The 24135-nt window shown below is 42.8% G+C and overlaps 1 protein-coding gene across 1 annotated transcript in view; it reads left to right on the plus strand.

The window, feature by feature from the left end:
- Nucleotides 1–23837, plus strand: part of LOC142488317 (uncharacterized) — a 42361-nt gene extending 18524 nt beyond the window's left edge. The window contains exon 5 of the mRNA XM_075588683.1: nucleotides 20077–23837. Within this exon, the coding sequence (XP_075444798.1) occupies nucleotides 20077–21509 (1433 nt within the window). The 3' untranslated portion in view covers nucleotides 21510–23837. The remainder of the gene's footprint in view (nucleotides 1–20076) is intronic.
- The last annotated feature ends 298 nt before the right edge of the window (nucleotides 23838–24135 follow it).

Genomic DNA, 24135 nt, shown 5'->3' on the forward strand with positions numbered 1-24135 from the left:
AACCCTTTGCAAAATCTAGGAATATTGCACCAATGAATTGACCCCGTTCCATTCCACACTGGATTTCATTGCAAACTTTTAGCAGGGTAGTTACGGTAGAGTGTTTGGGTCGAAAGCCAGATTGGAATTGACTAGGGAAATTTTGTCTTGTTTTAGTAATCGCTTAATTGGGAGTGGACACATTTTTCCATGACTTTGGATAGGATTGGGAGAAGGGAGATTGGCCTGTAGTTTGAGACAGTCTTTTTGTCCCCACTTTTGAAGCTTGGGACAACTCTGGCAGCTTTCCAGGTCTTAGGGATATGGCCAGCAGACAGGATAGAGTTGACTATGGAAGCAATTGGTTTGGCAATTGCTGGGGCACCAAGTCTTAGGAACCTAGATTGTAGTAAGTCAGGTCCACATTGGCTGTTTAGTTTTAATTTGAGAAGCGCTTGTGTAATCTCCTCTTCGAATACTGGGCCAAATTGAAAATTGTGGGCAATGTTGGGAGGGGGTGGGGCTATAGGGGTACTCCCAGGATGAGATTCAGGTTTGTGGTTTGGGTTGCGTTTTGCTAATAAGTTAGTAGCACACCCCACAAAGTAATCATTGAATGCATTTGCAATGTCGGTGGGGTTTGTCAGAGTAATAACGCCCTTATTGATATTACTTGAGTGTTGATGGTTAGAAGGCTTGAATATGGTTTTGTTAACCTTTCAGAAGTTAGCTGGGTTTGATGTGTTCTGGAGGAGATTGTCAGAGTAATATTGTGCTTTTGCAAGCCTTGTTTGCCTTGTGCACATGTTCCGCAGGCATCTGTAGTGATTGAGATCCTTGGTAGTGCCAGTTATTTTGTGGCTTTTCCACAAGGCATCCCTGAACTGGTAGAGTGCAATAAGGTCAGTTGTAACCCATGGAAGGTGGGCACCCCGTACCCTTATTCTGCGTAGTGGAGCATGGGTATCACAGAGTTTTAAGAACTCGGATTGGAAATAGTCGAGCGCAGAATCGGGGTCAGGAATTAAATCGATTCTGTGCCAAGGGCAGTTGGTAAGGTCAGCCAGAAACTGTTGTGGGTTAAAGTTTCTAAATGTTCTAGTGAGGAGAACTTTAGGGCTTGATTGGGGCGGTTTAATTTTCCTTACACAGTACACTATTGCATGGTCACTGAAAATGTCAGGAAGGATGCCAGAGGATTGGATTCTGCTGGGATTTGAGGAGAGAATCCTGTCAAGCAAGGAATGGTTGTGCGATTTCAGGTTTGTTCTTGTGGGTTGGGAAATGAGTTGCGATAAGTTAAGCGACTTGATTTGTGTGTGGATTTTGTGGTTTTTAGGGTCAAGACAATTGAAGTTGAAATCCCCAAGAACTAGCAGCTCACTCTTCTCATTCTGAGAGGAAATGGAGCCAAGAAACTGGGTGATATCAGTCAGAGATTGTAGAGGGGCTTTAGGGGGGCGATAGATGCCAGCAATCAGGACGGGCTTCGAGAAGGGGAGGCAGATTCTGCCAACTAGGATTTCAAAAGAGGTTGGTCTTGGGGGGCAATTTACCAGTGTAAATTGTAAGGTGTCTGCAATATAAAATAACACCCCTCCTCCTCTCTTTGACCTATCTCTCCTAAAAATGGAGTGTCCCTGAATGGCAATATGTGCATCAGGGGTTTAAGGGTTTAGCCATGTTTCTGTAAGAACGATGGCTTTTGGTTTATGCATAAGGCACCATGCCCTTAGTTCATCCAGTTTGGGCATCAGACTCCGGATATTTATATGGGCGAGAGATAGCCCTTTTTGGAATTTGAAGGGGGTATTCTCAGGGGTATGGGACAGAGATGAAGTGGGAGGACCTGGGTTAGGTTCAATATCACCTGCTAAAGAGAGTAATAGTATGAGTAGAAATTTGAGTAGTTGTTTGCAAGTTGTTACTTTATGATGTTTGCCAATTGAGTGGGCGGTGGTTGGTGTGCTGGTTTTCAGAGTTCTCCACCAACATTCAGTAGATAGTGCAAGGCTTTTGAGTAATTCAGGGTGTATGGTGATGTCGGGCGTGGGCCAGGAGAGATGCGTTTGTAGTGGATAGAGAGAATAACATTTCAATGAGGCCATGAGAAAGAACAAAGTGAATGTGAAAAGCAGGTTCATTATGCCAGAGGTAGGTAATGCTGCATGGAGCTGTTGTGAGCCAAGTGTGTGTGCGTAGACTAATAGCAGGGATCATAGTGTGGTCAGAATAGCTCACCATTTTTTGCCATGTGTAGAAGAGTTTGCAAAAGGATCCAGTCCCCAGTCACCTCTAGTCAAACTATAGTCTAACTATATGTCTCACTTAAAAGCTCACTTTAAATGCCTCACTATCTAATGCCAAATGCAGTTCCTCAATGTATTTATAATGGTCAGCAGGCCAATAATATACATGTAACTGAGCCTATTCTTTCTAAAAATAGTATTAAACCCAAACAAGAGACACCTTTCTTTGTTACTCAGTTTAATAAATCACATAACTCATAGTAAGTGAAACTTCTTTGACTTTTGTCACAGAAATTGACTTATAACGCGCGTGCTCGGCACACATGTGTCAGTGTGTCAGTCAGTGAGTATGTATGTGTTTGTTTGTGTGTGTGTCAGTCAGTGTATGTATCTGTGCCGGTCAGTGTATGTATCTGTACCGGTCAGTGTGTGTATTTGTGTCAGTCATTGTGTGTGTGTGTGTCAGTGTATGTCTCTCTCTCTCTGTGTTGTGTGAATGTCTCTCTGTGTCGGTCAGTGAGTGTATGTGTGTCAGTCAGTGTGCGTGCGTATGTGTGTCAGTCAGTGTGCGTGCGTCAAAGTGTGCGTGCGTCAAAGTGTGCATGCGTCAGTGTGTGTGTGTATGTGTTTATTGGCAGCAGTACCAGCATCATGAATGTTGAGCGGGTGGGGGAGCTCACAGTGGGGGGGAAGGAATAGGCACATCATTCAGGGGCGGTGTTCGGTACATCACTGGGGTGTGTGTGCGTGCGTCAGTGTGTGCGCGTGCGTCAGAGTGTGTGCTCGTGCGTCAGAGTGTGTGCGTGCGTCAGAGTAAGTGTGTGTGTGTGTGTGTGTGTGTGTGTCAGTCAATGTGTGTATGTGTCAGTCAATGTGTGTATGTCAGTGTGTGCGTGTCTGTCAGTGTGTGTGTGTCTGTCAGTGTATGTGTATCTCTCTGTCTGTGTCCTGCCCCCTCTCTCCTGACTCCCCCCACCCCCGACGGAGCTGCGGACCCGGGGGGCTCAGTCTGAGTCTTCTGAGCAGATACCCCCCCCACCCACCGGCGGCGCGCTCAAGCTCCCCCCTTCCCCACAACCCGGCGGCGCGCTCAAGCTCCCCCTTTCCCCACCCCCCGGCGGCGCACTCAAACCACCCTATTCCCAGGCTGTTAGGAGCGGTGCCGGCCTCCCTCCTCCTGTCCATCGGCATGGCAGCGGGCGGGGAACGGCGCCGCTTCTGCGCATGCGTGGCGCGCAGCATGGCAGTGGGCGGGGAACGGCGCCGCTGCCAGCCGCTTCTGCGCATGCGTGGCGCGCGGCATGGCAGCGGGCGGCGGAACAGCGGCGCCGTGGCAGTTAGGAGCGGCGGCTATCGTCGCCGCATGTGAGCAACTGGGTGTGGGTGTGTGGGAGGGTGAGGGGTGTGTGGGGAGGGTGAGGGGTGCGGCGGCCATTACGTGACGTCACTTCCGTTTCACATTTCGCCCCCCAACTATCCAGTTTTATCCCATCAGAGGTGCCACTAAAGAAGTTTCACTTCAAAAGATTTTGTCAAAACATTGGCATATCTTACTTATGGATCCCATCCTTAAAAAATTTCTTGCAAAAAAAAAAAACACCTATCGTTTTTAAAAAACACAGACCCTGAAAACCATTATTGCCCTTAGTTTGTTAAAAGGCACTGATAAACCCCTAAAAAAAGATTTGAGGGATACATTAGGAGTGGTGGGTAATCATAGATGCGCCAGATGCAAGATTTGCCCTAAGATGTTAACACACAAAACTTTTAAACCACGTCACTGGGCTTGAATATAAAATTTCAGGTTACATTGTCTGTCCACGTATGTAGTTTATATACTGCAGTGTAGTGGCGGACTACAATACGTGGGCAGAACTAAACGGAATTTGAAACTACGTATCATGGAGCATCTGCGAAATATCATTAATATCCCCAAATTAGAAGGAGCCTCCAAACACCTTACTCATCTTCTGGCCCACTTTTAAAGATGTACATGATTGTAGTACGGTGGGTGTACAAAATATGGGGATCGAGAGGATTATGGGTAATATAAGAGCAGGAGATAGAGACCTTCAGATTGCCAAAAGAGAGCAATTTTGGATCTTTACACTGCAGTCTAAACACCCAGGAGGCCTTAATGATTATATCGAACTTACACCTTTTTTTTAAGATAGATGGGTATTAGGTTTGTACTGTGACTACATTATTTCCCCCTCCCCCTCTTCCCCCTTTCTGTTACATATTCTTTTTTTTTTATTCATATTCTTTTTTTCGTTTTTCTTTTCTCTTTTCTCTTTTCTTCTCTTCATTAATAAATATTTCCTTATCTTCACTTTTTCTTTTTCTAATTCTTCTACTCACTTCTAATATTATTGTTTGTATGTATTATTTATGTGATTAATTGTGGTCTTGTGAATTATTTAATCATACATGACCATGTAAGTTTATATCACCTACATGGGTGGCTTTTAATAGTGCACAATTAAACACTCCAATTTATATACTTATATTCATTATTAATTTTATATATCCAAAAAAGTGTACCAAAGAAGGTGCACTAAAGAATCCCTTTAGAGGCGCACCGCAGACCTTTATAGTATAGATGGTCAGGGGTGAATGTAATGAGTGTAGTGAACTTTATTAAATTGCTGTGCAAACGTGCGATAAAACAGTATATAGTAGATAGTTGAATCCTATATACTTAGATAAAAATAGATGGCTAACGTCTATTAAAACTCCGCCAGAGATCACACCGAGCTCTAGTAATGCTGATCTATAGGGTATCCAGGCCAAATAGGAAATTTATCCTCCGTCACATCACCTAGTCTATGTAGAAGGTAGGTACATATAGTGCAGTATTTGTTAGTACACACAAATAGGTCGCTAGGAGATATCCCCTTTAATTCCTGATTATTGTATGTTGTCAGTGATGGGGTAAGCGATCTTAATATACCTGTGTTGAGACTGTGTCCAAACTGGGGGGACGCATCCAAAGTATCTTGGTGATGTTAGTGGTGTTGTGGGTCTGTCTAGTAGTTCCCTATAGATGTAGGTGTAAGTTCCTGCTCCTATATAGTCATAGATTGAGAACAGTGTTCTATTCCATGGTGGCCCAAAATAAGATACTTGTACTGTGTCAGAAGGAGCCTAGTAAAAGTATGGTAGTAATACTGTGTAACAGTGTCGTGCGCTGCTCTACATGTCTTTAGAGAGACTCAAAGGACACAGGCTGCGCATGCGCTAGAATCGAGCCTTCTGTCGTTTAGGAATCTGCGGCTAGTACTGGGGTGAAGGACACCCACAGGCAACAGCAGTGATGTGTTGCCTCTAGGTAAGTAAGGTAATCACATAGACTGTTTGTTTTTAGTTAACGCTAAAAGTCTAAGCCGTTCTGTCATACATCAGGGTTGTCTTTGAAGTTCAGACCGCGCATGCGTCACAGACCGTGCTTGGATAGTACTGTCAAACAGTCTGAGCATACGGGAGACCCAAATAACACGAGCTGCGCATGCGCTAGGATCGAGCCTTCTCACGGTAAGACTCAGCGGCTAGTGCAGGGGTGGGGGGCACCCACACAAAACAGCAGTGATATGATGCCTCGTAGTAAGTAAGGTGATCATTTAATCTGTTTGTTTTAACTTATCGTTGAAAAACTAAGCCGTCCTGTAATGTACCAGAGCTGTCTCTGAAATTCAGACCGCGCATGCGTCGCAGACCGTGCTAGGATATTCCTGTCAGACAGTTTGTGCATACATCGGTGCACAGTAGGTGGATCAAGATTGTATGCTCTTAACCAGAGTGCTAAGCTGTTAGGAGCGCATGTATTGCGTAGTGTATCACACAGTAAAGTCTCGTATGCCTGACAGGGTATTGGTAACAGACTATGCTTAATAGCTTTACTATTATGTTAGTGTAAACAGCACTTGAGTGGAGCCCATGGAGAAAGTACTGCCCTAGAGGTGTTAGTACTGCCACAGGGCAGTACTTTCTCCATGGGCTCCACTCAAGTGCTGTTTACACTAACATAATAGTAAAGCTATTAAGCATAGTCTGTTACCAATACCCTGTCAGGCATACGAGACTTTACTGTGTGATACACTACGCAATACATGCGCTCCTAACAGCTTAGCACTCTGGTTAAGAGCATACAATCTTGATCCACCTACTGTGCACCGATGTATGCACAAACTGTCTGACAGGAATATCCTAGCACGGTCTGCGACGCATGCGCGGTCTGAATTTCAGAGACAGCTCTGGTACATTACAGGACGGCTTAGTTTTTCAACGATAAGTTAAAACAAACAGATTAAATGATCACCTTACTTACTACGAGGCATCATATCACTGCTGTTTTGTGTGGGTGCCCCCCACCCCTGCACTAGCCGCTGAGTCTTACCGTGAGAAGGCTCGATCCTAGCGCATGCGCAGCTCGTGTTATTTGGGTCTCCCGTATGCTCAGACTGTTTGACAGTACTATCCAAGCACGGTCTGTGACGCATGCGCGGTCTGAACTTCAAAGACAACCCTGATGTATGACAGAACGGCTTAGACTTTTAGCGTTAACTAAAAACAAACAGTCTATGTGATTACCTTACTTACCTAGAGGCAACACATCACTGCTGTTGCCTGTGGGTGTCCTTCACCCCAGTACTAGCCGCAGATTCCTAAACGACAGAAGGCTCGATTCTAGCGCATGCGCAGCCTGTGTCCTTTGAGTCTCTCTAAAGACATGTAGAGCAGCGCACGACACTGTTACACAGTATTACTACCATACTTTTACTAGGCTCCTTCTGACACAGTACAAGTATCTTATTTTGGGCCACCATGGAATAGAACACTGTTCTCAATCTATGACTATATAGGAGCAGGAACTTACACCTACATCTATAGGGAACTACTAGACAGACCCACAACACCACTAACATCACCAAGATACTTTGGATGCGTCCCCCCAGTTTGGACACAGTCTCAACACAGGTATATTAAGATCGCTTACCCCATCACTGACAACATACAATAATCAGGAATTAAAGGGGATATCTCCTAGCGACCTATTTGTGTGTACTAACATAAATACTGCACTATATGTACCTACCTTCTACATAGACTAGGTGATGTGACGGAGGATAAATTTCCTATTTGGCCTGGATACCCTATAGATCAGCATTACTAGAGCTCGGTGTGATCTCTGGCGGAGTTTTAATAGACGTTAGCCATCTATTTTTATCTAAGTATATAGGATTCAACTATCTACTATATACTGTTTTATCGCACGTTTGCACAGCAATTTAATAAAGTTCACTACACTCATTACATTCACCCCTGACCATCTATACTATAAAGGTCTGCGGTGCGCCTCTAAAGGGATTCTTTAGTGCACCTTCTTTGGTACACTTTTTTGTCTATTGCCTCTTCCCTAGGCAGCACGCCTACACCAATCAGGGGTTAGAGCGAGGTTCCTCTCTATATCTTAATTTTATATTTATGTTTTTATATTATTATATGTATATGATTTCAAATATTCATCTGTATATTACATTATACAGGCATACCCCACATTAACGTACGCAATGGGACCGGAGCATGTATGTAAAGCGAAAATGTACTTAAAGTGAAGCACTGCCTTTTTCCCACTTATCGGTGCATGTACTGTACAGCAATCATCCTATACGTACATAACTGATGTAAATAACGCGTTTGTAACAGGCTCTATAGTCTCCCCGCTTGCGCACACCTTCGGTACAGGTAGGGAGCCGGTATTGCTGTTCAGGATGTGCTGACTGGCGCATACATGAGCTGCCGTTTGCCTATTGAGCGAGATGTACTTACTCGCGAGTGTACTTAAAGTGAGTGTACTTAAACCGGGGTATGCCTGTATTATCAATAGGTGAGTGTTCACATACCCTCACAGTCTAATAGCTAATTGCACTTACAGTGCATATCACAGGGCGTGATGACGTCACACATTATGATTTCTAACATGGATGCCTGCAGCTTCTAGTGGACCTGACCGAGTTCCTGCTCGAGCTCTCTTCAGCTGCACACTCCATGAGACACTCATCCAGGCTGCTTTAACGGATCGTGTACCCAGGGCCAGTACAGATAAGTGATTCAGGGTCCTCTTTCCCTCTTTTCTGTCCTCTTTCACCCCCTCTCGCCCCCCGTGTGCTGTAGGGGTATGTTATTGAGGGTCAGACCTTTTGGACTACACAATCCTGTTGCATTTCTCTCCCCCCACAGTGCTAGCATATATTGGTGTGCAGGGTATTCCCTTTCCCACTTTTCTGTCCCCGTGTGTAGTTACTCACTAACAGGGTCAGTTTTGGTGGGGTTTCACGCCTCTTATTGCTCTTCGACAATCACATTGGTTTATGTCAGCAGTCTTATACTTGTGTGTTTTTGTGCTACATTTACACTACTGATTTATCATTGCCACTGTTATGTTACTTATATAGTACATCATTGATGCATGATTGACCGTGATTATGTGCCTACACACACACTTTAGTGCCTCATGTGAGTGTATATATTATATATAGCGTTCTAGTGACGTCACACACCAGAGTTAGCCCCTATTGCCTCATACCATAGGCATAGGTTCAGTGCTTTCTGGATTTATAGTGCTTATGTTCATTGTTCCATATTTTTGGATACACTTCAGGCATTTTGCCTACTAGCACTTTCTTGCATTCAGTTCACCTCATTCACTATATGTTCTGGTACCAACCATTTCATTATCAACAATAAAGCATATTTATACATTAATCGCAGGTTTAGTCTGTTGTGTTACTTATTTATCAGGGTGTTCTCCCTCCTCAGATTTTGAGTGCATCTATAGGGCCTTATCTGTATGCACAGTGTCTTATTTCATACAGTGTTATTTGTGTTTTGATTACCTTCCCTGCCCTTTTGCACCAGTCTGTACTAGTGACCCAAGTGGTCACACTAGGTTGAGCGGATGCATCTCTCTTTTGTCCATTATGTAAGCCTCCATTTTTATTTATATGCCGATAAATTTGTTTATAGTCTGCGCTATTGGTTCTTTTCTTCTGTTTGAGCTCCCGGAGGTTCCTGTTTACTACCACCGGAAGAACTTACCACTGTGTGGGATCTTGCCTACTATTCTGCTCCACTTGTGAGTAGAATACCTATAGATCACTTAATTTTATTACCTTTATTGTTAGATTTGCACTATGTTATTTTTCTTTATTTCATGGCAATTGTCTGGCTCCCCTACTGTTTGAGAAAATTGTCTGTCAAGCTTAGGAAACAAACTTTCAAGGGTAGTAGCAAGATTTTTGTTTATATTCACTGTGTTTTTCACCTTTTTATAGTAGATTTTGTATTCACATTCGCATATTATCATATTCACCTCACTAAGAGTGTTTGAGCGCCATCCAGTGTTTTGTTTCTATACCTTTTCACCTTTGTCTGCACAAAGGGATATTATCTTGTTACAAGGCACATGGTCACATTTAGTGAATATTCATGGTTAATTGCCTCTTATAGGAAGTCCCCAGGCCTGCTGGGTGTTCAGGGACAAGCCACATGCAGCAGGGCTAGAAGTGCAATATGGCTTTCAAACACGTATAAAGGTTGGAATTGCAGAGTTATGGGCGTCTGACCATCAATAGATGTGATAAAACGCATTTGGGAAAACAAATATAAGGGACCCTTCCCTATCTAACCTGGTTCCCCAGCTTAACAATACCCTCTCATTTAGGGTCATTAGATACGCAATAATAACCACAGTCTTTAGACATAGCTTAACTGATAAATGGGGGACAGCGTCCCAAGAGTCTCAGCAATTCTTCCGGACAGTGAAAGTCCCCGAAATGGATACAGGGGAGCAGCGTGCCCCCCAGCCTCCAGGCTCTAGGAGAAAAAATGAAGCAGCAAACCTAGCTGCCATAAATACCTGTTCCTTTATTAGGATAGCAGGTGAGGGAGAACTAGATGATTAAACTGCCGAGTTTTCATCCCTCTGTAGACAGCCTGTAGGACGATAGTTGAGGCGCGTATACGCCGATCATTTTCTCTTTCCCTTACTTGGACAAGAGCTTTGCAGTGCTTCTGAATAATTTGAATGCTTTTCTCCCTTTTCAATACGTTTAGTCCACTTGTGAGATAATTATTTTCCTTGCGTACATCTCGCAATTCTGCTCTCAGAGCCTCCATCTCTTCCTGGTGCTGGCTCTGTGTGCATGAACGCTTCCCTCATTACGTTTAGGAACTCTGCCTTCATTACGTCTAGGGCCTCTAAAAATCCCGTTGCTAGGGTCCCATCAGCTTGTCTTTCCCAGGTTTCTTTCTCGTGGTCATCCTGGGGATGGAGCAGCGTCTCTGCTCCTCTAGATCATTCTTCAGTTTCTGGACCTTCTCGTGCTCCCTCTCATACTGCTTTGCGGGGACACACTGGGTACTCGGACGCTCATTCCTGAAAGGACACCACTTTGTGTGGTCAGACACTTGACACATTAAACACATTTTTTTCCTCCATGTTTTTACTTTCAATTGCGTCAATACTTTTCACACTTTTCCCTATGTATGCTGTATGCAGAACTGGTAGTCATACACAGTAGGACAGACTTTACTTAGAGTCTGTACCTTACTTCGGCCGGGTGGCCATTTTAAACCTCTGCATTTATTTGCAAACCCACTGAGATTAGTGTTGTTATGGTAGCCACAGGGTTATAATATACACCAAATAAACTGGGTTGAATTGAATACGACTGATATAATAAAGAGATTTTATTCCTTAAAAGACAGGTGGACACACAATGTTGGACAAATAAAAAACGGAATATATACACTTAACTTAGGGAAGGGACAATGAAATAACCAGGATTCAGGTTAGCAGTTCATCAGGCTTCAGGTATCATTCAGATAAAATAACGAAGACATTGGGCATAGAGCTTACAATCGTTTATATGTGATTTGGGCTCTATCCCTAACATTGGGACTCAGGTATTGGATGACAATTACCTGGATCCAATTACCTTTTGCCAGCTAACGTGGGAAGCAATCTGGTACCTGCCCCCAGGTAGCTGGCACATGCGCACATCACTCTGGCAAGATACCTATTTTCAGCACCCCACACTAATAAGCTGTCGACTCAGTCTGCCTTTTGGGTATCTGGGCCGGGAAACTCTGTCCAGAGGTGTGAAGTATGGCAAGTACCCACGTCCTGCTTTTCCCTGCCCTAGAATACTTAATCAGGGTGGGGGAGCCTTTGATCAGTGGTCTTTCTGTAGACACACTGTCGCCCTCTGGCCATTAACATACCTTATGGGCCAGTAACTTTTGCGAGCTTTACCGTAGGCACAAAATACATTACATCTACAACAATTTATATATATATTTATATATATATATATATTGTTGTAGATGTAATGTCTTTTGTGCCTACGGTAAAGCTCGCAAAAGCATATATATATATATATATATGTAAAAAATATTCCGTTTGGTTGGGCCAAGCGGGCTACAAATTGCCATGCCCTCATGCGGGATGGGACTCTCCATGGTTGCCAATTTTCAGCTCGCTGCGACCCACCGAACCGGAGATAACAATATTGGATTTTAAAATCACATGTTACACAGATATCATTTCTCCGCCATTGGAGTCAATGGCAGAACCACACTTTAAACAGTTAACCATACTCCGTTCGGTTGATTGTAGAGGGCTGAAAATTGCCATGCAATCATGCCGGAGCTGTGACTGCATGGTGGCCAAATCCTAGTCCTCACCAAACCGGAGATAATGGTTTCAGGTGTTTACATTTTTACTCTTCGTTTTAAAACCTAGAGACTTTTCTCCGCCATTGTGGTCAATGGTGGCGACCCTTGTGGTGGCCGCGACCCTTTCTCGTGGCCATTGCCCTTCTGACCCGGTTGGGGTCGAGTAAGGGGGTTCCCATGAGCTAGGGGCAAGAAGAATTGGATCGCTAGCTGCCCCAGAATCAAAGTTATAATTTTAATATGTTTGAATTTGGCCGTGACCAAGTTCCCACGGTAATTTACGGATCAAAGCTCTTTCTTTGAGGTTGTAAATATTTTCGGATACTGCGGTTTGGCCGGCAGCCAACTCGGTTCCTGGGGAGCGGACTCAAGGTATTTCCCATTTAAATGCATTACGCGTTTATTTCAATGGGGAAGCGCCGCTCCTCCTCTCTGGCCCCATCTGCTGGTCTTTCTCGATATAGGGCCAAAAACCTTGAAATCTCCATAGACTTTCATGGAGCTCCAATGGCGACCTATGGGACAGGGCTGCAAATGGGGATTAAAAAGGCGGGAAGGGGAACAAAGGGCCATAAACATGCAAACACAATTAACCCTTTCCCTCCTGCCCTGATCCCAGTGTATGTGCTTGGTGCATACACTGTAGGGGTAGAAACACATGTAACCAGTGAAATACATACATACAACCAAAGGGGGGAACACATATTGTACTGAGGCAGGGGAATAAAAACACATATAAGCGTTATTACAGTTAACCCCTCGCCTCCCACATGATGGTAGGGGTGGCCAGCTGGGGTGTAACTCTTTTTTCCCTGGCCAGCCCCCCGTCACAAGTGTCGACCCACATTCTCCGTAGTAGAAGGAACTATTACGGAATAAATGAGTTTAGATTTGCAGAAATCCGTTGTGCCCTGTGTTCCTTCTACTACTGATCTAGGACTGGAAACAGGCTTTCGTTCAAGCATGGGAGCACCGGTAATTGTATCATTCTAACTATTTTTCAAGGTGTGCAGCATTTACTTCATATACCTGGACACACATTCTCCACCATAAGTGACAAACGCCACCCTTGCGTAGCGCTGACGTCTGTCTGGGCTCTTACCGACACAGTCTTCTAGGGTTTATTTAGAAAAAACAAAAGAATAAGCGGTAGCAGTATAGTGCGTAGCTCCAGGCTTCTGCCTGTTTTATTTCGTCCCAGTAGGGGACTGCAGTTTCAATAGATACATGTTGGAGGCGCTCAGCCATTAACCTTCAGCGATTTACTCATATTGGTGTCTTAACTATGTCCAAGACATACTTGAAAATGAGAGGTAACTCTCAATGTATTACTTTCTGGTAAAATATTTTATAAATGAATAATAAATAAGTGACACTAAACATTTCAAACACTGTGACTTTAAGGAACAAAAGAAACCATAAAGTAACACTTATCCATTTTTAGGGATCTAACTATACAGTGGTATCAGCCTCTCTAACGGTTGCTGGGCCAACTAACCTGGTACCCTCTCATTTAGGGTCACTAGATATACAATAATATCCAGTCTTTAGACATAGCTTAACTGATAGATGGGGACAGCGCCCCAAGAGTCCAGGCAATTCTTCCGGACAGTGAAAATGATGATGGGGGCATCCTACCCAAACTGGATACAGGGGAGCAGCGTGCCCCCAGCCTCCAGGCTCTAGGAGAGAATGAAGCAGCACGGCTAGCTGCCATATATACCTGTTTCTGTAATTAGGAGAGCAGGTGCGGGAGAACTAGACCCATTGTAAACTGTGGCCTGGTCTTTCCATCCACCAGCCTGAGTAAATGTGAAGCTGTGGGATGGATCCTTTTGCACTATTCCTGCACTTCCTGACCTAAATCAGGCAGAAAGCTGCCTAATATCCTGGGACTAAGTCACAGTATTTATCACATTTTTCACTTTATTAAGTTAAGATTATTTAGCACATTTATTGTCATCACCTCCTTCTTGGTGCCTTTTTCGTTTTATATCACATGACCACCAGCAGGTAAGAAGATAATATATCTTCAGCCATAAGTCATTTTCTGCCAGAAGGGCTAGTAATACATTTCTTTACAAGATTTATTATATTATACCAATATCAGAGGAGGTGAAATAACAAGAAGCGCCCCCACTCCCAGCTTTACATGATGGATTTTCTTTTTCTTGTTGCCAGGTTTCCCAGTGGTTGTCCTGGAGATTAAAGAGTAAGGCGGCCCATTGTGGCTAGCATTGGATCTTTGGGACATGGTTTGTCACGATATGTTGATGGTTCCATCCTTTTTGAGAGACTCTACAGATCTGTTATGTGCTAAAAAAGCTGTTAAATGGCATAAGAACTATAGATGAGTTACGATGGACGTTATGTCGTTATACTTCATCATTGATCATGACCAGGGTATTAAGGCTACTCAATTTTCCCTTCAGTCCTCCTCATTATCTATTTCACTTCGCACTTTTCTTTTAGATTCTATCACATTTTTTATTGACTCACAATTATTTTTTATTTGAGTCACAGTTTCTTGCAGACACGGTACGGCTATGGGTACCTCCTTTGCCCCGTCGTATGCTAATCTTTTTATGGGTCTCTGGGAATCCACATTTATTTTTGGTGATTTTAATCCTTTTCGGCATCATATTATTTTTTTACAAGCGTTCTATTGATGACCTGATTATGATTTGGGAAGGGGATTCACATTCACTGGACACTTTCATTAATACACTTAATTCCAATATGTTGAATCTTAACTTTACTTATGAACACCATATTAATCACATTAATTATTTAGATATCACTTTATTTATTGACGTTACAGGATAAATCCAGACTGACATTTATAGGAAACAAAATTCCAGGAATACCTTTCTTAAAGCGGATAGCAATCACCCCAGGTCACTCATCCGTGGTATACATGGTTCTTCTCAAGGATGTCTTCTTTCTACCCCCTTTGTATCTAAAGCTCTCTCCCGCCTTAAACCTTTCTCACTTTCTGCCCCACACCTCTGGAATGCCCTTCCCCTCAATACCCGACTAGCCCCCTCGCTATCCACCTTTAAGACCCACCTTAAGACACATCTGCTTAAAGAAGCATATGAGTAGCACTGGATAATCATGGACACATGACACAAAGCTTGGCCCCCTGCAGACGCACTTACTAGTATTCCCTCCTACTGTCTCTGTACGTTCTCCCTACCTACCAATTAGATTGTAAGCTCCTCGGAGCAGGGACTCCTTCCTTAATGTTACTTTTACAGTATGTCTGAAGCACTTATTCCCATGATCTGTTATTTATATTTGTTATTTATATGACATGTAATACTACTGTGAAGCGCTATGTACATTTTATGGCGCTATACAAATAAAGACATACATACATACATACCCAAGGGCCAATTCCTCCGCCTAAGGCGGCTTTGCTCTAACGAGGATTATTTTGATCAACAGGCCACCGAATTGGCAAACAGATTTTCTGTCAGGGGCTGCAGAACAGGGATACAGAGGAGGCTTGCATGAATGCCAAACTCTGTACTCATGCTGAGTTACTGTCTTATGGTTCGACTGGTTCTAGGCAGGGGGTTTAAATAAAGGAGAGACCAGGGCACACCCGAAGGGTCCAATCCGCTGTTTATTACACGGCATAGATGAAATCCGCTCAATCATCCAGAAATATTGGGAAGTGCTCACCATGGAGGAAGACCTTAAAGAGTCAATTGAACCAGGACCAAATTTTACATTTAGAAAGGCTAAATCCTTGGCAAACTATCTTTCGCCTAGTTTATTTACCTCCAGGTCAGACAGTGTTCATCAATCAAATTTGGTTCTTTTATTTTTATCTTTAAAACTTGTTTTAAACTTCTCCACAGACAATGTTTGTGTTAGATTATAATTTTTTTTAATTTGATTTGTCTATTTAATATGTTTTTATTTATGTTTATTATGCCTTTGTTGTTCCACCCTCGGAGTGCTCTGCCTCTTCCCTGTGTTTCATCCCCGCAGGGGGTTTGTGTCCAGGGGGATTGTTTTACCTGGGCACAGTTAGGCTGTGCTTTCTGATGTAGGGAGCTATATAGAGAGTGATTTAGACTATTGAAACTATTTTAAAAAAAAGCGCCCTGTACGAGAAACGCGTTGGAGGTTTCTCTTTTTAACTAGGTTAAATAAATTTTTGTTATTTTTTCAACTGGCCTCCAGTTCTCTTTTTCTTTGCTGTGCTCCTAGTTTTTTCCCCTTTCTGTTCCTGCTTACCTGTGGATGCACGCGGCTGTTACCGGAGGTCTTCGGCTTACCTGATCAGGATTGGATTTGTGAGTACGCCATCCATTGACTGTCCATTGCATTTTCATCACTAGGAGTAGCCTGGTTAATGTTGCGGGCGTCTGCGGGTTCCCGTCTGGGGACCTTTTGATCGCCGTGTCCAGTGTGTCCCCATTCTCTGTGATTGCCTTGAGGGCTTACATTGCAGTGGCAGCCCTGCCTGGATTACAAGGTTCCAGACTCCGGTACATCAAGGGTTATTAGCTGCCTCAGCGTGATGCACGCTTGTCTGTAAGGGCTAGTAGCGCCGTCCTTTGAGGTTCACTCCTCTATTTTCCTCCATTTTACAAATTGTACATTGGGAAACTTGTCCACCTTTCATTTTTCAGCGATTAAATCTATACCTGTTCCTACACGAGGGGATTGAATCTATACCTGTTCCTACACGAGGTGATTGGATCTATACCTGCCCTACACGAGGTGATTGAATCTATACCTGTTCCTACACGAGGGGATTGAATCTATACCTGTCCCTACACGAGGGGATTGAATCTATACCTGTTCCTACACGAGGGGATTGAATCTATACATGTTCCTACACGAGGGGATTGAATCTATACCTGTCCCTACACGAGGGGGTGATAGAATTAAACAGCTTAATCAACGTGAGATGTTTTGGACCCACTCACTTAATACTCTATCCCCTTTTGGGATTAATACAGAATGGGACCTAAAACATTTTCTCTAAGCTATATTATTCCTTTGCCCATTCTCAGGTTATATAATACTGTGTGTGTTTCATATACATTTGTTTCTATCATTGAGATACATATGTGTGTCTCTCTCTGGTCACATTTGATGAGTAGTATTGTATCCTTAATGTGGCAATTTTCTCAGTGTGGTTTATTTATTTACATCTTATTCATTATGTACAGTTAGGTACGGAAATAATTGTACACTGACACAATTTTCATAATTTTGGCTCTGTACGCCACCACAATGGATTTTAAATGAAACAACCGAGATGCAATAGAAGTGCAGACTTTCAGCTTTAATTCAAGGGGTTGAATAAAAATATCGTACGAAACGTTTAGGAATTGCAACCATTTGAATACACAGTCCTTTTATTTCAGGTGCTCAAATTAACACAATTATAAATAAAATGCTCATTTTTAATACTTTGTCGAGCATCCTTTGCAGGCAATGACTGCTTGAAGTCTGGAACGCATGGACATCACCAAACGCTGGATTTCCTTCTTTGTGATGCTTTGCCAGGCCTTTACTGCAGCTGTCTTCAGTTGTTGTTTGTTCGTGGGTCTTTCTGCCTTAAGTTTTGTCTTCAGCACGTGAAATGCATGCTCGATCGGGTTGAGATCAGGTGATTGACTTGGCCATTGCAGAATATTCCACTTCTTTGTCTTAAACTCCTTGGTTGCTTTCTCAAAATGTTTTGGGTCATTGTCCATCTGTAACGTGAAGCGCCGTCCAATCAACTTGGCTGAATCTGAGCAGACAATATATCCCTATACACTTCAGAATTCATCCGGCTGCTTCTGTCTTCTGGCGCATCATCAATAAACACTAGTGACCCAGTGCCATTGTAAGCCATGCATACCCATGCCATCACACTGCCTCCACCGTGTTTTACAGATGATGTGGTATTCTTCGGATCATGAGCCGTTCCACACCTTCTCCATATTTTTTTCTTCCCATCATTCTGGTACATGTTGATCTTTGTTTCATCTGTCCAAAGAATGTGTTCTAGAATTGGGCTCGCTTTTTGAGATATTTTTTGGCAAAGTCTAATCTGGCCTTTCTATTCTTGAGGCTTATGAATGGTGACTATTGTATGAATGTAGAACCCTCTTTATTTGCTCTCGTGAAGACTTCTCTTTATGGTAGACTTGGATAATGATATGCCTACCTCCTGGAGAGTGTTCTTCACTTGGCTGGATGTTGTGAAGCGGTTTTTCTTTACCATAGAAAGGATCCTACGATCATCCCCCACTGTTGTCTTCCGTGGACGTCCAGGCCTTTTTGTGTTGCAGAGCTCACCAGTGCGTTCTTTTTTTCTCAGAATGTACCAAACTGGTGATTTGGCCACTCCTAATGTTCCTGCTATCTCTCTGATGGATTTTTAATTTTTTTTTTTGCAGCCTAATGATGCCCTGTATCACTTGCATTGAGAGCTCCTTTGACCGCATGTTGTGGGTTCACAGCAACAGATTCCGAATGCGAATGCCACACCTGGAATCAACTCCAGACCTTTTACCTGCTTAATTGATGATGAAATAACGAAGGAATAGCCCACACCTGTCCATGAAACAGCTTTTGAGTCAATTGTCCAATTACTTTTGGTCCCTTGAAAAAGAGGGGGCTACATATTAAAGAGATGTAATTCCTAAACCCTTCCTCCAATTTGGATGTGAATACCCTCAAATTAAAGCTCATATACTGCACTTTAAGCCCATATTCATTATTTAACTGTAACTTAAATTTATTTTCGTACACAGCCGAAATAATAAAACTTGTATCGGTGTTCAATTAATTCCGGACATAACTGTATATTCCCTTTATTAAGATTCAAATTGTTCTTTGCTTTGGTAGTTGAGTTTACATTTATTATATGTATATTATTACATGATTATATTATATTATTTGGTGTTACAGTTTATTTAATTTAAATAATTTTATTCTCTCCACATCTTATCCATTTTTAAATGTTATGCTTTTTCATTTCATTTTTTTTGTCCTTATGAGTCTATGTAAGTTTATTGTTATTGTATTCTTTATTGTGTCCTTTTGCTGGATTTCTCCCCCACAGTTATACTGCCTTCTTTCCGTGGTTACATTTTCCCCGGACTGTGTTGTTCCCATGGGACGTTTTTACCTGGGATACAGGTAGGCAGTGTTTCCGGCGGGGAGTGCCTATAACGTGACACTCTCTAGACTCAGGAAATTACTCTTTGATAAAGCGCCCACGGCGAGAAACGCGTTGCAGGTTTCTCTTTTAACTTAGGCTGTGTCTCAGTAACTCTTTTATTTTTTCTGCTTTTGCCTCCAGTTCTTCTTTTCTGCAGTGCTCCTTTTTTTTCTTTGTTTTGAATGTGAGAGGAGAAGGAAAGAGAGGAGTCAAATATTACACCAAGGCCGCGTGCTTGGGAAATTATATGAATAGTATTTTTGACTGACAAAATATGACACAAAATGTGGAGCAGTTTAATTTGTGGGTCTTATGGCAGAAGATTACATGGGCAGTGTAGTCACTGCATCACTTAGATTGTAAGCTCTCCAGGGCAGGGATTTCCGTTCCTCTTGTCTGACTTTGTTTGTTGCACTTATTGTATTATAATTCCCTGCACTGTATTGTTTCTGCTGTAAAGCGCTGAGTACACTGCGGGCCTTATATAAATAAAGACATACATGGGCATCTACAGTATCTTTACACTATAGGTTGCTGTCTGGTTTAGTTGATATTAATGCACTAATATGATAGACCAGGAGTTCCTTAACTTTACTTCTCTGGACATTTTCAATGTTAATTATTTGGAGGATGTACATGTATCCTTAAATAACGCATACAGTAATAAATACAAGTTCTATATGTATCAATGATTTCACTGAGCGCTGCTACAAATACATTTCAGGCCTTCGGGACCACCACCAAAGTCATTAGGGGCCACTGGATGTCCATGTGCCACAATTTTAAATCCCTGGGTGAAGAGAATATTTAGTTAATTAAGTATTGGTGAAGTACGTTCTTCAGTGTTTTGGATTTGTAATTTGCGTTCAGTAATTTGATTTACAGATTGAAAACATTTGTTGTGTCTTTTTTGTTTAATTCTGTTAGAGATCGGCCTGAATGAGGAACAGAACTTGAGCTCTGATACATCCAGAAGCTGTCTGACTCCTCGCATCCCAGAAGTGCCAAAAAACAATGATTCCTGCCACATTTTAGACACATACAAGGAACCAGTGCCACATGGTGGTGAATTTACAGACCTTGTACAGCATACAGTGGAGACGGACTCTAAATATGAGTCCAGCAAAAGGTATGCGAGAGATTTAAGAAGAAGCCACGATGCTCAGCATTTTCTCTGTTGTCAGTGTGGCAAAAGCTTCTCACTCTACAGGGACCTGCTCACACACCTTTGTGTCCCCGCTAGGGAGCAAACCTTTACATGTACAGATGGTGGGAGCGGTTTCTCACTGGAGGGGAAACTTCATTCATACCAGATGATTCAGACAGCAGTGACTCATTTTACTTGTACAGTGTGTGCGAAACAGTTAAGTACCAAGAGGAACCTCCTCAGACACCAGATTATTCATACAGGAGAGAAACCATTCGCATGTGCAGAGTGTAGTAAAAGCTTTTCTCAGAAGGAAGATCTCCTCAAACATGAGCGGATTCATACAGGAGAGAAACCATTCACATGTACAGTGTGTGGGAAACAATTCACAGTTAAGAGCAGTCTCCTCAGACACCAGATGACTCATACAGGGGAGAAACCATTCACATGTACTGAGTGTAGTAAAAGCTTTTCTCAGAAGGTGGATCTCCTCATCCATGAGCGGATTCATACAGGGGAGAAACCATTCACATGTACAGTGTGTGGGAAACAATTCAGTATTAAGAAAAACCTCCTCCGTCACCAGGTGACTCATACAGGGGAGAAACCATTCACATGTACAGAGTGTAGTAAAAGCTTTTCTCAGAAGGTGGATCTCCTCATCCATGAGCGGATTCATACAGGGGAGAAACTATTCACATGTACAGAGTGTGGGAAACAATTCACTATTAAGAAAACCCTCCTCATACACCAGATGACTCATACAGGAGAAAAACCATTCACATGTACAGAGTGTGGGAAACAATTCAGTACTAAGAGGCACCTCTGCAGACACCAGATGACTCATACAGGGGAGAAACCATTCACATGTACAGAGTGTAGTAAAAGCTTTTCTCAGAAGACAGGGCTCCTTAACCATGAGAGGACTCATACAGGGGATAAACCATTCACATGTACAGAGTGTGGGAAACAATTCCGTATTAAGAGTAACCTCCTCAGACACCAGAGGATTCATACAGGGGAGAAACTATTCACATGTACAGAGTGTAGTAAAAGCTTTTCTCAGAAGACAGGGCTCCTCAACCATGAGAGGATTCATACAGGGGAGAAACTATTCACATGTACAGAGTGTGGGAAAAGGTTTTCTCAAATTAGCCACCTCCTTACCCACCACAGTATTCATACACAGGAGAAACCATTTCCATGTACATAGCGTGGGAAAAGCTTTTCACAGAGGATCAGCCTCCTTACACACATGAGGATTCATGCATGAGATAAAATATGTGATTGTTCAAAGTAGGGTTGGGCAATATACCAGTAGCATAGTAATACTGTGTCACGGTACAGCAGGCCAAATACACCTTTATATTTAAGGGATCAGTCACAAGGCAAAACAGGCAGTAAAATAAATTGCGGTTTATTCGGATAAGACCTCGGAAACACAGAAATACAAGAAACAGAGAATATACACACTTACTGGGGTCTGGGGAAGGAGATCTACCCTTTCCTAGTTGCAAGGTGCCTGCATCCACAAAGGCTTACCTTGATAGGGCCCTGTTTCGGGGCTTTTGGACCGTAATCCAGCCTGCTGGCTAGGCCATCCCATGCTTCCCTGTGTAAATAGCTCTTTCACAGAAGCACCTTTTGAGAGGTCCGCCAGCAGCCGCTTGTCTTCAGATCTCCAACAGGAAAAAGAGAGAGAGCTGTTTTGACTGCACGCTCTTATATAGGCTGGATTCCTATCTAGATCATTGAGGAGTGTAATAGCCAATTACAGCAGGGATTGAAATTACGCATTCACTGATAGGAGGGATAAATTCAAAACTTGCCAATAGAAACCTTGCTTATCAGTTTTGACATATAGGGCCGTTTTTCCCTGGCTCCGTGGTGTATACGTAAAACAAAGACATCCTAATCTGAATATTCTGCTCACCAAATGGTTTTCCCCCCTCTGCCATTCCTCTCCTCTTTGAACTATGGATTCTATGCAAACTAACTAGCATCTTCCATATGCCTGTGCTTTCTGTATAGAACCTTATACAGTAGTAAACATTAAAACAATATAAAGTACACTTCCTTACAGAATATACTTTGAAATGCTAATTCACATGTAATTCACGTGCTAATTCACACTGCCTTTTGTCACCAACCTGGGTTTAAATCACAGGACAAACACAATGCATTGCAGTTTTAAAACACAGAGAACCAACATTTAGACACAAGAGCTTGCATTCCACCATCTGCACCTATCATGTGGGGTTCCAAAACCACCTCTTCTCTAAGACACCAGCTAAGAATAACTTGCTGGCAGGCAAGACAGGTTAAAATTATCCCCCCCTTTTCCCTCATGTTCCAGAAGCCCCTGCCCTGCAACTATTTCTCATAAGAGGCCACCCATACATGACAACCCACTTACAAGTTTGTACAGGCAGTTGCAGGCCCATGAGGCAAAGGGAATTCACAGATAATGCATTAAGTGGCCCACTGGGCTTACACAGTTAACCCCACATACACAGTTCCTCGTTTATAACCCTATGGGGGGACAGTATAACAGAGGAACAAAATTACAGGCAACACAGTAAGGTATAATATTAGACCCAAGAGCTGACACCCTCAGCCCATACCATATGGTTTCAGGGGCAGCCAGCTGGGCTCCACCTTTATTAATGAAGACCGGCTACGCCTACCGCCACATACTGCAGTAATAAAAATGGACGGTAACGCAATACTTGCCATTACTTCTTGCCATGGCATTCCTATCAGCTGCTGCAGAGTGGGTGTGGGTCTTACAGAGAGGCGTGGGGGTGGGGACTGTGTCAGAGAGGGGACTGAGTGTGGGTCTGGTAGAGACAGTGGAGTGGGAGCAAGTCTGGGAGCTCCTTGACTTTCACATGCTGCAGCTATAAGGAATCCTCCTGTTGGTAATCTCACCCCTCCATATTAACCACTTCCCCTCTGCCATGCCTCTTATCCCTGCCCTTCCACCATGACTCAACCCCTTTCTCTCCCCGTATTTTTCTCGGCTCTCACCCGTGCCTCTTGACCCCCTCCTTCCCCATGCCCATTAACCCTCGCCTCCCCATGCCCTATTAATGTGTACTGGAGAAGGGTGGTCGAGGGGATAATTATAAACTTTCTTACCATGCACCCCAAAACTGGAACAACCTACTGGAGACGCTCGTATCCACCACCAGTTTAAGTTCTTTCAAAACTAAGGCAGTCTCACATTTAATCTGGTCTGTAACTGTTACATATGCCTATAATATATATTATCTTTAACTGTGCATGCAATGTCTTGTATATAATGTATACCTTGTTCCATTATGTAACTATTTGTAACCATGTATTATTTGTCATCTTAACTCTATGCCCAGGACATACATGAAAACGAGAGGTAACTCTCAATGTATTACTTCCTGGTAACACATTTTATAAATAAATAAAAATAAATGGTGAAGAAAGGGGCTTTAGTGTGGGTGTAGTTAAGGTAACATTTTTATGGAATCATTTGCTGTTCTTATAATATACTAAAATGTATTTGCTTTTTTACATTTTATTAAGAATGAAATGCATTTGTATAAGAAATATGTTTCACAATAAATGACCTTGAACATTTTGAGGACTTTTGCTTTTTTGCTTTCTATTGGGTGTTAATATATTGCTGATTATTGTTATCACGATAAATTACTTAATACTCTTATGGTGGGAAGTTTTTTGTTATTGTCTAACCCTAGTTCAGGGTGTTGGAAACAATTCCGTACAAAGTGTGACCTCCTGTCACACCCAAGTATTTACAGTGGAGAAACCATTTGCTTGTTCAGTGTGGGAAACAATTCAGT

Source organism: Ascaphus truei, chromosome 2 (assembly GCF_040206685.1).
Source record: "Ascaphus truei isolate aAscTru1 chromosome 2, aAscTru1.hap1, whole genome shotgun sequence".
Taxonomy (NCBI): domain Eukaryota; kingdom Metazoa; phylum Chordata; class Amphibia; order Anura; family Ascaphidae; genus Ascaphus; species Ascaphus truei.